This window comes from Panicum virgatum, chromosome 5N, assembly GCF_016808335.1.
Source record: "Panicum virgatum strain AP13 chromosome 5N, P.virgatum_v5, whole genome shotgun sequence".
Lineage (NCBI taxonomy): Eukaryota > Viridiplantae > Streptophyta > Magnoliopsida > Poales > Poaceae > Panicum > Panicum virgatum.
Window position 1 is genome coordinate 47,962,417 of NC_053149.1, and position 12,836 is coordinate 47,975,252.

The window sequence follows — 12,836 nt, forward strand, 5'->3', positions numbered from 1 at the left end:
TCTGTTTACTTTTTAAACGCTGTTTAAATAGACTAAACGGCCGTTTAGACGAACAGAGCCAATTAAATATTATTAGATTCTTTGTTAGCTATATCTTCATAGTGCACCTATTTGATGTCATAAATCTTTAATCTATCTATAATTTTGGTCAAATTTTGAGATGGTTTAACCCTCCAAAATTCTTGGAATGACTTATAATTTGGAACGGAGGGAGTAGTTATTTATCTATCACCATGTCATCAGGTAATTTGTTCAGGCATTACCTTTAGTTGTTCTGATAGATATTGGAGTTAAGATACAGAGATAATTCACTTCATATTAGTTGTTCAGTTATCAGATTTTGTTTTGGATCCTCAGAGTATTCAGAGTCGTGTCTCTCTAAGTTCAGTTGTTATTCGAGATATTAGACTATTAGAGTTAGTGTTGCTCCTGTTCCTAGCTGGTTTTCTTGTATATTTCTTTTGATGTGTAAGTTGATTATCATTTCGAATTAAATTTCTTCACTATATATTTCCATATGCTCAGCCATAAATTGCTTTACTTTTTTTTTGCAGGAGCTGCAATAACCGAAATGTTCAGTGACGCAGTTGAGATGTTAAAATGTTCAGAGTTCAGGTGTTCACAGCATTTAGTTTACACTATTAAAAAGTCTCAGAGTTCCCTATTGAAGACATGAGGATTATTTCTGTGCAGCGCTTCCTTTCACAAAGCATAATTTCCAAAAAAAAAAAAACAAAGTACAAACCATCATATGGACATATGGTTGGATAACTTGCAATGATTTGCCCTCTCTCTCATCTGTGCCGCTGACTACCCGGCCCTGCGCGTCAGCCGCTCCCCTATTTCCCTTTCTCCTTCCCCACGGCACTGCTTCGCTCGCCGCTCACGTCACTGCCTGTGTCATGCCGCTCGCCCGCGCCGCGACAAGCCTCCCAATGGCCTCACCTCACGTTGCGATGCCCACCGCATTCTGTGTCGTCTTGCCTTGGCCGCGCGTGCCAAAACCCTAAGCGCGGAGCTGCTTGATGCTCGCCACGTCGCCCCAAGCCGCGGGCGTCCCATCGACGCCGTCCTCGACGTCCGGGACCGTAGGGAGCCGCGTCCGTATAAAGCTCTATCGGCCGCGCCTCGAAAACCCTAGGCCCCCTGGCCCCTGGGGTTCTTTCACTTACGCCACTGCAGGGGCATCTATTCATCGAGCAGACGAGTAGGATCGCAGGCGTCGCACACATAAGGCGGCGAGCTCCAGCGGCCGGACTTCGATGGAGGCGGAGGCGGCGGACGCGACAGCGGCGAAGAGGAGGCAGCGAAGGAGGAAGGTGGAGGCAGAGGTGCAGGAAGGTAGTGGATGGCGGTGGCAGCGGTGGAAGGCGGTCAACGGCGGGGCGCTCAGCTGCGGGGCAGCTTGTGCGATGGAATCGCGGCCACCCGCGCGCGCTGGAAATAGACGTCCCTGCCACCGCCACCAATCAAAGAGGGAAGGACAAGCAGAGGAGGAGGAGACCTAGGAGGAGGACGGCGCCGCTGATGTCGCTTAGCACCAGAAAGGCCCATCAAAAACATTCCAAGCCGACGAATGGCTCGACAGATTCCGTTACCTACATTGTGCCCTATCTACCATTGTTGGCGCAGATCAAGCTTAGCCCCTGATAACTGACTGGTGCCTCGGTCAGGATCGTCGCCTAGGCGGACAGGAAAGCAAACATGAACACTTTGTCCACCATGATATCTGCACACAACGGAAAGGGGACAAAAGGAGGCGGCAGACGGCATCGTTGTCTTTAGGAAGTGATGAGGAGAGAGAGGAGAACTTTAGGGTCAGGTGAGCCTTGGGTCAGGTGAGCCTTTTCCCCGTGTAGTTGTTATTCGATGGCTACTGCTAGTTGCAACAGTGAAAGGCGGCCAGACCGGAGGTTGAGTCTTTTACGTGTATGCCCTTATGAAAGTTGGTGCCGACCTCTATGCCCCTAAAAAGTTTGGTCGCACCTGTATGCCTTTGCGTTTTTTTCATGTGACCCGTGTGCCCTTCTGTTACAAGTTAACGGTAAAAAGGATCTGACAGGTGGGACTGAGCAGGAGAAAAGACGATACTGCCCTTGTGAGTAGGAGTGGCCCTTTATCCTTTTTCCTGACTGTTGCCCCCCATCCCCGCCGCCTCCCCATCCCCTGTGGCCTGCGCCAACGCCCAGCAGCCCCCGCCGCCTCCCCATCCCCGTCCGGCGGCGAGACCAGTGCCGTTGCCCGAATCTGTGCGGGGGGAGGGGGCCGCCTGGCCATGCCCGGCCCCGCCTGCCGCGCGTGGAGGGTGCCGCTCGGCCCCGTCCCCGCACCCGCCCGGATTGCATGGGGGCCCGCCTGCCGCGCCGTGTGTGGGATGGTGGATGTGACATCCCGAAAAAAATCCACCAAAATAAAACACGCGTTGAAAATAATCTTCAAAATTTTTCATCGTTGAGCTCAAACCTTCCTAAACCCCTGAGCCCTTTTTCCCCGAAACCGTCCCATCAGATCTCTGCCCCGACACCCGAAATCAATCGCTATCTCGTCTCTTTCTTTTTCCACGCGTCGCGTACCGCCGACCGCCGCGTCACGCCCGACCGACGGGCGTGCGCGACCGGCCGCGGTCGCCGCCGCGAAATCCGCCGGACGATCTCTCTTCTTCTTCTCTCTCTCTCCCTCTTCCCTTTTCTTTCTTCTCCATTTTTCTTTTTCTTTTTTCCATTTTTCTTTTTCCCTCCCTCCTTCCCTCTCCTTCCTCTCTCCTCTCTGCCGCACGCTGCCGAGCAGCTCGCTGCCGTCCTCCCGACCACGCGCGCCCGCTCGCCGCGCAACCTGCTCGCCGCGCAGCCCGCTCGCCGCGCAGCCCGCTCGCCGCGCAGCCTGCCAGCCGCCAACTCGTCCCGTCAAGTCCGCACACCGCACGCGCACGAGCTCGAGCGCAGCACGCGTTCCACGCGGCCGCGCCGCTCGCCGTGCCTCCCGTCGGCCGGAGCACCGCCTTCCTGTGCCGCCTCACCGCTCGCGCCGTCGAGAACAGAGCCGAGTACGGCGCCCCGCCGAGCCGCACTACTCGCGCACAGCGGCCGGCCCTCCCCCACGTGCGCCTGCCTGAGCCATCTTGTCATCCTCGCCGCCCGCGCGCCGCTCCGCGATGCTCGCAAGTGGCCAAACGCCATTAATGGCGCCCGCCAAGCTCGCCGGCCGGCCACCGCGCGGCCCCCTCCTCCTCACCGCCTCTTTTCGCCTATAAAAGGACCCTTCGCGTCGCCCACCACCACCGCAAACCCTTCCGCCACCGCTAGCCCCTCCCCTCGCCTTGCAGCGCCGCCGCCAGGACCACCTCCGCCCGCCTTCGTCGGCCTTCGTGGCCAGGTCGCTCCGCTCCCTTCCAGCCCGAGCTAGGTAGGGCATCCGAACCCCCTCATCCCTTTCCCCATTTTCCTCCACTTCCTGGGCGCCGCCGCGCTCCACAGCGTCGCCGCCACAGCGCCGCAGCCCGCCACCCGCCGGCCTCCGTGGCGCCGCCGCCTCGCCGTGCTCTGACCCAAATCGAGGTGGGGGACGGGATCCTCTCGTCGCCCTCCCCCTTTTCCCCCTGCTCCCGCCTGCCGCCGTGCCCCAGGGCCACCGGCTCAGGCGCCGCCGGCGCCCTGCTCCCCCTCCTTTGCTTCACGGGAGGGAGGAGGAAGAAGGGAGGGCACATTTGCCCAAAACCCCCTCCCCTCTCTTCTATATGTTAAAGAGCCCTTCCACCTTTTTACCTTTTTGCAAAAGAATCCCTATTTTTTTCACAAATAAACCCTCCACTAATTTTTATTATGCCCCTGCCCCTTTTTAGAGTAACCCATGTACTTCTAGAAATTACAATTAAGTCATTTCCATTCCAAAATTAATTACAAAGAGGCCCTTGAACCCCGATTAAAACCTAAACCCCTCTCTGACCTATCATTTCATGCGCCAAACAATCTCCGATCGGCCTGAAACTTTACTACGCCACTCCTAATATAATTTTGGCCATGCCATTAGAGAACCGCCCAAAAATATTACTCCTATCTCCATATCTTAATTATTTCCAATTCGAGCTCAACGATAAAACTTTTATTTCTTTTTCTTGATTGTGTGTTTGTTTGCACGCGTCGTAGATCACGGTGTGAATGAGGGAGAACCCGTCGACGAGCAGTACTGCGAACAAGCGAATGAGGATCAGTTCCGCGACCCCAAACCCGAAGGACAGTACCTCGAGTAGGACTTCCCGAAAGGCTTCGAAGACGGCAAGTTCAATCCCATCATTTGATGCATGTTTTGTCCTAGTTTTTATAAACACAACCTATTGGCCTGTTTTACAAAATTGCATATATTTTGCCTGCTGAAAACATGGTTAAATAGCCACCCCTTGATTTGTTATAACCATCCCTTGACCACCTAGATTAATGTCTGAATGTGTTTTGTTTGGACGTTAATCGCTACTAGAATGCTTATGATCTTATACACAATACCACTTGTTTTATAAAGAAAAATGTGTGCGTGTGTGGGAAGGGAGAAATGTGGAATTTTGAAAGACGAGTTTAGACGGGATGGATGGCATTTCTGTGTGATTTGCCGATTGGTGTGCTCGTGCCTGTGTGGCAGAGCAAGGAAGGGAGATATCCATCTTGTCACAACCAAGGACCGAATTGGTGTGTCATCTCACCTAACTCCATTATTGTGCAAACCACTCGACCGTTGAATGGGCAACGGTTTAGCATAAACCCCACTAGTTAGTCTGATAGCCATTAGGAGAGCTGAAAGCAACGGGTGATCAAGGAGAATTGATTAGCTCTGTGTGACTTATACCCCGGTTAAAACCTCTGTGATAGGTCAATGACCCCTTGGTGGATCCCGTGATGGCTAGTCAGGTCTAGCTAAGGTGGGTAATGGCTTTATTGGGATCTGCACCGACACTACGGTGATCGAGCTGTGGTACCCCGCTTGTGGGGTAAAGTTGCACACCTCTGCAGAGTTAAAACCTATTCGAATAGCCGTGCCCACGGTACTGGGCGAGTTACGGTGTGGTCACATAACTAGTGTTTCTTCTGGGAATGGATGGGTTGGCATGAGTTGTTTTGGGAAAAGTGTCCGGCAGTTGTGTCGTGCGCTACGGCGGATGAGGAGTCCGGTAGCAACTTAAAACTTGGATCCTGTGTGGATCAACACTACGTGTTACTTGGTACAAGAAAACTTGTTTTGAAAATCCTATCTTTCAAATAAACTCCTGCATAAAATTAGCTTTCTGCAGATAAAACCCTAGCCTTATCCTTGATTTACCCTGTGCATATTATTCTATTTGTACCCCCTCCGTGGGTGTGGTTGGACTTGCTGAGTACGTTTGTATTCACCTCATTCTTAATTTTTACAGAGGTAGATCCGGACTTCGTCCCCGAAGACGTTGAGTAGAGGTTCCGTCCTACACCCAACTTTGCCTGTGGATAGGGTCACCCGCAGGAAGTTCCGCATGGCGCAAGACTCTGATGACCCCCTCTTCGTAGTTAATATCGTTGTGTGGGTGTTAGTTATTATACTCACGATAGTGGCGCTTCACTGCCCACTTCCACATAGAGTTGTACGGTGATGTACCATCTGATGTAATAAAAGTGTTATCAGCCTTCTGGGACTGATATTGTATCACTTTTAAGTCTTCTCTTATGAGGGGACGCTTCAGTGGAGCACTGCATGTGCTGTGCGTGGCGCTAGCTGGCCGTGTGGCGGAGGAGCTCCGGCGGCTACCTCGTCTCCAGCAAGCGCCACAAGGACTTCTGCTCCTCGCCTAGTCCCAACTCATTATCGATCGATCAGCAGCTTCCTCTTCTGTTGAAAGGGGTTTTTACATTTTTACCATTATTACCAATGGCACTCATCAGATTGTCATCTTTACAATGACACCTACAACTATACCAGTAGTGAGAAGTTTAACTTACAATTTTACCACTTTTGCACATGTGTCAAGCCACGCTTGCATGACACGCTGGCGCCCAGTCAGCTCAGGGGTGCGAAATGTCATCCCTACCCTTGATCTCTCCTCTCTCTCCCTCTCCGACAGCCAGGCCCTGCAGATCCTCTCACTGCCAGGTAGATCCCACCTGTCATCTTCATCTCCTACCTAGCGCCAGCCCGGACGCCTAGCTTCTCACCTCCCTCCTAGGCCACAGGCTCGGCACCGGTTCCTTAGTCGCGACAGGAACCTATCCTTGGCAGAAGCCCAAGGGCCGGCCAGTATTGCTGCTGCCCTCGCCCACCTTGCGGTCCTCTAGTGGCTTATCGAAGGTCCGATCCAGGAGCTCAAGGTACCTACGGTATAGCAGCTTGACGGCCATGCTGTTGGTTGGGCCAAGCCCGATCGACATCCTCGGCAATGGCCGCCAAGGACGCGACGTCGGCGAACCCGCCGCGAGCGCGCACAGCGAGGAACAGGTAAAGAAGCTCCACCTTGAAGCCATTCCCGAGCTGTGGTGGTGGGATCGAGAGGAACGAGACCTCCTCGGGGTGCCACGCCTCGGTGATGAAGGTCGCAAGCACGGCGTCGAACAGCGCGGACGCGAGCGCCCGTGAGCTGGGCCTCTGGGATCTCCAGCATGGTGAGGAATCCGCGAGCGTGGAGCTCGCCAATGACGCCGAGCACGACGAGCTATGCCTCGGATCGGATGGGGCGCGGACCGGCCGCGGCGTCGCCGCCACTGGCGAGGCAGACACGCCCTATGCCGTCTTGTGGCCAGAGCTCTAGCGGGGATGTTTAGTTTGAAGACGGGCACTGAGGAGTCGAAATTGGACGGAGGTGAGAAGTTGGGCGACCGGGCTGGCGCTAGGTAGGAGATGAAGCTGACAGGTGGGGTCCACATGGCAGTGTGAGGATCTGCGGGGCCCAGCTGTCGGAGAGGGAGAGAGAGATAGGAGAGATAGGGGCAAGGAGGACATTTTGCACCGCCGAGTTGACTGGGCGCCAGCATGTCATGCAAGCGTGGCTTGCCACATGTGCAAAAGTGGTAAAATTATAAGTTAAACTTCTTACTACTGGTATAGTTGTAGGTGTCATTGTAAAGATGGTAATATGATGAGTGCCATTGGTAATAATGATAAAAATGTAAAAAAACCCTGTTGAAATGGAAAAAGAAATTGTCAGCTGGTATAGTAGCTTGCTTAATCATGAGCGAGTTTGGCTAATAGCTATCATTATCTGGGTGGTGATGCATGCTGTAACGAAAATAGCAACAGTTTTAACCAATGCAAACTGCAAGTTGATTTTTTAAAAAAAAAACTGCTCGGTGTGGTGTGTAAAAGCACTCAATTTTCTGTCCAAAACGAAGGCCTTCTCAAACTTCAAACACATGGAAGTATTCATGCGCTAGTCATTTTTTTATTATTTGCATTGTTTCTTATCTTCCATAACATCTGAATTTTTTTATAAAAAAGAAAATTAATTTGTGGAATGAGGGCATACAGGTGCGACCAAAACTTTGTATGAGTATGAAGGCCAGCAGCAACTTTCATAAGGACATTCAGGTAAACCGGACATTTTTCAGCGCCTCCCCAACAGAAGGGTAAAGACGTCTTTTTCCACCTCCATCAGTCACTGTTAGCCTCTATTCCATCCAAAAGGGCACACAGGTCATATGAAAAAAAATACGAGGGCATACAGATGCGATCAAATTTTTTAGAGGCATAGAGGTCGGAATAACTTTCATAACAGCGTACACGTAGAAGACTCCGGGAGCTTCTGCCGGAGAAGAAAAAGGCGTGTCATTTCTCTGCTCCAACTGCGAGAGTCTCCAACCACCGGCACCGTCGGTCCGTGTCTAGTCGCTAGTCGGTGCTCCGGCGGCAACCATCCTGCTGGCAGAATGTGCAAATGATACCATGCAGGAGCTCTAGTGGAGACGACATGACGGCTAGTGATTGAGATGTTGAGAAACATTCATTTCTCGTTTATGCCCGTTTGTAGAAAGGCATAATGTACTATATGTAGAAACGACTGTTTCTCTCTCTCTCTTTTTTAGAGGAAATGGAACTGTTTCTAGAAAGGCATATCTGTCAGAAACACTGCTTATATATCCATGATTTTCTTCTGCACTTTAAGCCGCGTACGTCCTTTAGTTTTACTGTTTCGGAGGTGAATCATCGTGGATGCATGGCCGAATATAGTTACTGTATCATTCTGTTCGCGGAAGGTAGTTGATCAACTTTTTTTTCTGTTCGCGGAAGGTAGTTGTTCATCTTGACCGTCGGTCCGTGTCTAGTCGCCTGCACATAATGAACTTTTTTTTCCACCTGGAATTTCATTACTCATGAGCAACTAAATTACAGTTTTTGAGAACATGGGCAGGAGAGTCACCCCTCCCACCCTATCCAGTTCTAGCGATCAGAATAAAGTTCAGAATGGACATAATGAACTTGAAAAATCAAAATGGACGAATGATGAGAGCCGACGGAACTAAGAAGATAAAGTTCAGAATAAGATTTTTTTTTGAGTTAAGTTCAGAATAAGATTATTATGAAACCCAAAGGATCGACCCTACAGTTTGTTAGCCTCGCATCATTAAGGTGCGGATTCCTGCCAAAGCCAAAGCTAGCGTTTTAATTTTGGAAAAGCTATCTCTCGCTCGGGTGATTTGAAGTTGTTGCTCACTCGATTTTCTCGCCGTTGGATTTGTTATCGCGTTCGATCTGATTCTGATCTATTTCCCGCAGCTGTGTGGTTTTGTTTTGTCCTACCGCTGACATGTGGGCCCACTTCATTTGCACTCACTATTTGTATTTGTATTTCAAGAACTGTGTATTTTACCTTTCCCCACCCCTCTGTCAGATTCATTTCGCCACCTTCATTTTTGGGCGCGGAGCTCTGGAGGTGCCCAAGTGTGGCGATTTTGCAGGGGTTCGATCTGATTTCTTCTCTTCTCTTCTCTTCAATTTGACCAGTTATCCATTGATTTGAGGTCTAGATTTGTGCCTTCATGAATTAATTTTGGGCTGGAAACGGCGCCGGCGCAGGTATGCCTGCAGCTACGTTTGCATCTGCGCCGCCGCCGCCGCCCCCTTCTTCTCCGTGGCGTTCTCCGACAAGGCGTCGAGCGTGCACGCGGTGACCAGGTTGCTGGAGACGTTGAGCTTGCTGAGCGAGTGGATGGAGCTGTCGAGCGAATAGTCGAACTCGTCCCCGATGACGGAGTACACCACACCCGCCCCGCCAGGCTGCGCTTGCGGCGTAGGAGCCTGGCGAGCCATGCGTGATGCTCCCTGTTCTCTGCTGCCGCTGCCTCTCTCTCCCTCCATCCCTCTCTCTCTGCCTCTCTATCAGAGCCTTTGCCGCAGCACACACTACATGCTGGCCGCCTCTCTCTCTCTGAGTTTGCTGCCGCACACTGCTGCCAGCCCCTCTCTCTCTCACTCAGTGAGCTCTTGCTATTTGTCTTAGCTGTCTTGATATAGAAATTTTTTACTCTTTTGATCCAGTTCTTTTGTTTAATGTCGATTGATGTGGTCTGTTATTATGAATTTTTGTTTTATGAAAATTTGTATTACGAAATTTTTTTATTATGAAAATTTGTTATTATGAAATTTTATATTATGAATTTCTGTTATTATGCTTTATTTGTTTTCTGTAATTTTTTTGGGTTATTAGTTTGTCATGAAATTTGTTTTCTAGGTTATTAGTTTGCCTGTTTTCTGTTATTATGCTTTATTTCTTTTCTGTAAAAAAATTTTGGGTTATTAGTTTGTCATGAAATTTGTTTCTGGTTATTACTTTGTCTTTAAATTTTTTTATATTCTCCATTATTTTTTTATTTTTTGGGTTTGTTTGTTATTGATCGGACATATAGAATTTTTGGGTGACAGCAGCTTTTGTTTCACTCGATTTTCTGCTATTGTATTTTTGAGCGATTCTGGTGCCTAAATCACACGTGTGAGCCAATGCTTCAAATCACTCAAGTACGGAATAGACTGACCCTTAATTTTTCGAAAACAGACATTCCTCCAAAATATTGCCAAACAGATCGAGCTACAATATAAACTTTGTGAAACCCCATTGATAAACATACACGAACCTCGTACCAGACCGCCCCTGGGCGCACATAAAAAACCCCAAAGCCAAATATTCCCCCTCCCCAATCCCGATGCCCTCGCTCATCACGGACGCAGCCGACATGAAGAATTCTTTCACCTCCAAAGTGCTCCTCCGGGCAGCTTTCCTTCCCCCTCCGTCGAGCTTAGATCTCCCCCCCTGATCGGCCACGGCCGGCCTTTCGCTTTGCGCGTGCATTTCTTTGCCATATGTTAGTGGCGCTGCCGCCCACACCACCGCCGTTGCGTGCTCCAACCCCGCAAAGCTCCAATCCTCCCCTCCCAAGTTTCCTCTTATTCCTTGTCCCTCTTTCTCCTCGCCTCGATCTCTCCCCGGCCGCGAAAGGAACCGCCGATTCGGCGCGCGGCGCGCGCGCGCGCCATGTTTATATATACGCCATGGACGCAGGGAAAGCAAGGCCCCTACTTTACACCTCTGCTCCGGCAAGTAGCTGTCGTCCGCCGCCGGCCAGTTTTGTCTTGGGGGTTTTGGAGGGGAGGAGATCAGGTTGAGATTTGGTCATTTGGAGGGACGGCATGGGCCGCAGGGCTTTCGGTCGCTTGGGCTTGGCTTTCGTTCTTGTTGCCCTCTGCGGTGGTGAGTTGCTGATTCTTCGCTCGCGTTCTTCTCCAACCAGATTGTTCGAGTTCTAGCTACGTGATTGGTTAAGATCAGGTTAATTTTTATTTTCTTGAAAAAAGATCAGGTTGCTTGGCAGCCATTATGCGTTGGCGCCTGTCTGTTCTTTTTTTTTTTTTTGTAGAATGCGATGACGATGTTTCGTACTCTTTGAAAGTTTGAATCATTTGTTTCTTTTCACCTGATTATTGAAGAAATATCGTTCAGTGGTTTTCTCTAGTGAGCAAACAACAAGATACTACGTGCTAAATAAGATTAATTCGTCAGGAAGAAGTAGTAGTAATCAGCCGCCTTCCGTCTGATGCCGACAGGAATAGAGCAGGGGAGAGCAGAGGCTGCCGGTGGAGCGACGCGGCACAGGATGCTAACCACGATCTCGGTGTCGAAGCCGTCCTACCCCACGGTCACCACGCCCATGTCGACCTCCACCGACCCGGACTCGGCGCCGGGCATCCCGTCGCCCACGTTCCCGTCGTTTGCGGCCGGGGACGGCGGTGGCGGTGCCGGTGGCGTCGGGGGCGGGGGCGGTGCCGGAACCGGAACCGGTGGTGGTGCCGGAGCCGGAGCCGGAACCGGTGGCGGTGGCGGTGCCGGTGGCGGCGGCGGCGGCGGCGGCGGCGGCGGCGGCGGCGGTGGCGGGACGTGGTGCGTGGCGAGCCAGAGCGCGAACCCGACCGCGCTGCAGGTCGCGCTGGACTACGCCTGCGGCTACGGCGCGGACTGCTCGGCGATCCAGCAAGGCGGGAGCTGCTTCAACCCGGACACGGTGCACGACCACGCGTCCTACGCCTTCAACAGCTACTACCAAAAGAACCCCGTCCCCACCAGCTGCGACTTCGGCGGCACGGCCACCATCACCACCACCGATCCCAGTAAGCTACATCATGAATGCCTCTAAGCCACAGATGCGTTCAATTTCTTGGCGTCCTTGATCATCAGCAGATAGAATCTCCCAAAACTATTCCTCACGCAAGCAATCTTCTCCCAACCTTACAGGTTCAGGGTCGTGCCGGTATCCAGCATCAAGGTAAGCGTTCGTGCGAATCACAGAACGAGCTGAAACAGCGCAAACTATTCTTGATTCGGTTCGTGCTGAAAAATCAAACGATGATCTGAATCTGCAGCGGCGGCGCTCAGACCATGATGCCCCCGCCGTCCCCGACGACCCTGCCGCCGGCCGTCCCGATGACCCCGACCCCGACGGCGCCGACCACGCCGGACACCAGTACCACGACCACCGGCACCCCCGTCTACGGATTGTCCCCACCCGACTACGGCTCGATGTCCCCTCCAGGCTACGGATCGACGTCTCCCCCGGACTACAACGACGTCGGCGCCGCCGCGACGGCGGGGCAGGGTAGGGCGGCGCTGGCGCTCTTGTGCGTCCTGGTCGCGACGATATCTCTGCACACCTCCAAATGAGAGGGCGCGCACATCTGAAAATGCCGAGCCGAGCCTACACGGCAGTTTCAGTTCAGGCGTTACATGGGCGCGCCCCGTACGTGGTGGCTGAAAAGATGCAGAGTTAAGTGCATTGCACCAGGGGCCTCCGTGGTGGGTGTTGCTCGGCGCAGGGGAGAGTACAGCCGCAAATCTGCTCTATGGTGTTGTACGAAGCGTGGCGATGCAACGCCCCACCAGTTCTAGCGTCAGCGCCAGATGTTTATATGTATTGGAGATTATATTCTACTACTGTACTATTTATTTATAGGAGTATATCAGAAAACTTGTTTCCTTGCTCGCTCCATTTGCATACCCTGAATGACAATATTGATACCAACACCTCATTTTCCTTACGGCAACGCGGGCCCTTCAACCCTAGTCATGTTCCTCATTCATCCTACTGTTGCATCGCATGTGATGGGACCGATCCTTGCCGCTAGCCCTGGCCAAACATTCCCGAACCCGAAACCCAAACCCGTACCCAAAATACCTGGTCCCTATTTTGGGTATGACTTTGAGAAACCCGAATTTATATCGAGTAATTTGAGTATACACCCACGGTACCCAAATTACCCGAACTACCCAAAATCTCTAGAAGCCCAATACCCAGGCAGCCCAATAACCCACAACTAACCCCACCCTAACTGATTCAATCCCCTCCCAC

The 12,836-nt window shown here is 51.8% G+C and overlaps 1 protein-coding gene across 1 annotated transcript; it reads left to right on the plus strand.

Annotated features, from left to right (window-relative positions):
* Nucleotides 1-10,147: 10,147 nt before the first annotated feature.
* LOC120676923 (PLASMODESMATA CALLOSE-BINDING PROTEIN 1-like) lies at nucleotides 10,148-12,469 on the plus strand. Its single transcript, XM_039958267.1, has 4 exons — nucleotides 10,148-10,687; nucleotides 11,041-11,601; nucleotides 11,726-11,756; nucleotides 11,854-12,469. Exons 1-4 carry the CDS (start codon nucleotides 10,627-10,629, stop codon nucleotides 12,149-12,151), a joined length of 951 nt encoding a protein of 316 aa, XP_039814201.1. The 5' UTR covers nucleotides 10,148-10,626; the 3' UTR covers nucleotides 12,152-12,469.
* Nucleotides 12,470-12,836: the final 367 nt, after the last annotated feature.

What these genes read in the sequence shown, in the direction of transcription:
- LOC120676923 (XM_039958267.1), top strand. Translation starts at nt 10,627, where the DNA reads ATGGGCCGCAGGGCTTTCGGTCGCTTGGGCTTGGCTTTCGTTCTTGTT. An exon ending in TCTTGTTGCCCTCTGCGGTG is followed by an intron (nt 10,688 to 11,040) that starts GTGAGTTGCTGA and finishes TGATGCCGACAG; the next exon opens with GAATAGAGCAGGGGAGAGCA. An exon ending in CATCACCACCACCGATCCCA is followed by an intron (nt 11,602 to 11,725) that starts GTAAGCTACATC and finishes CCAACCTTACAG; the next exon opens with GTTCAGGGTCGTGCCGGTAT.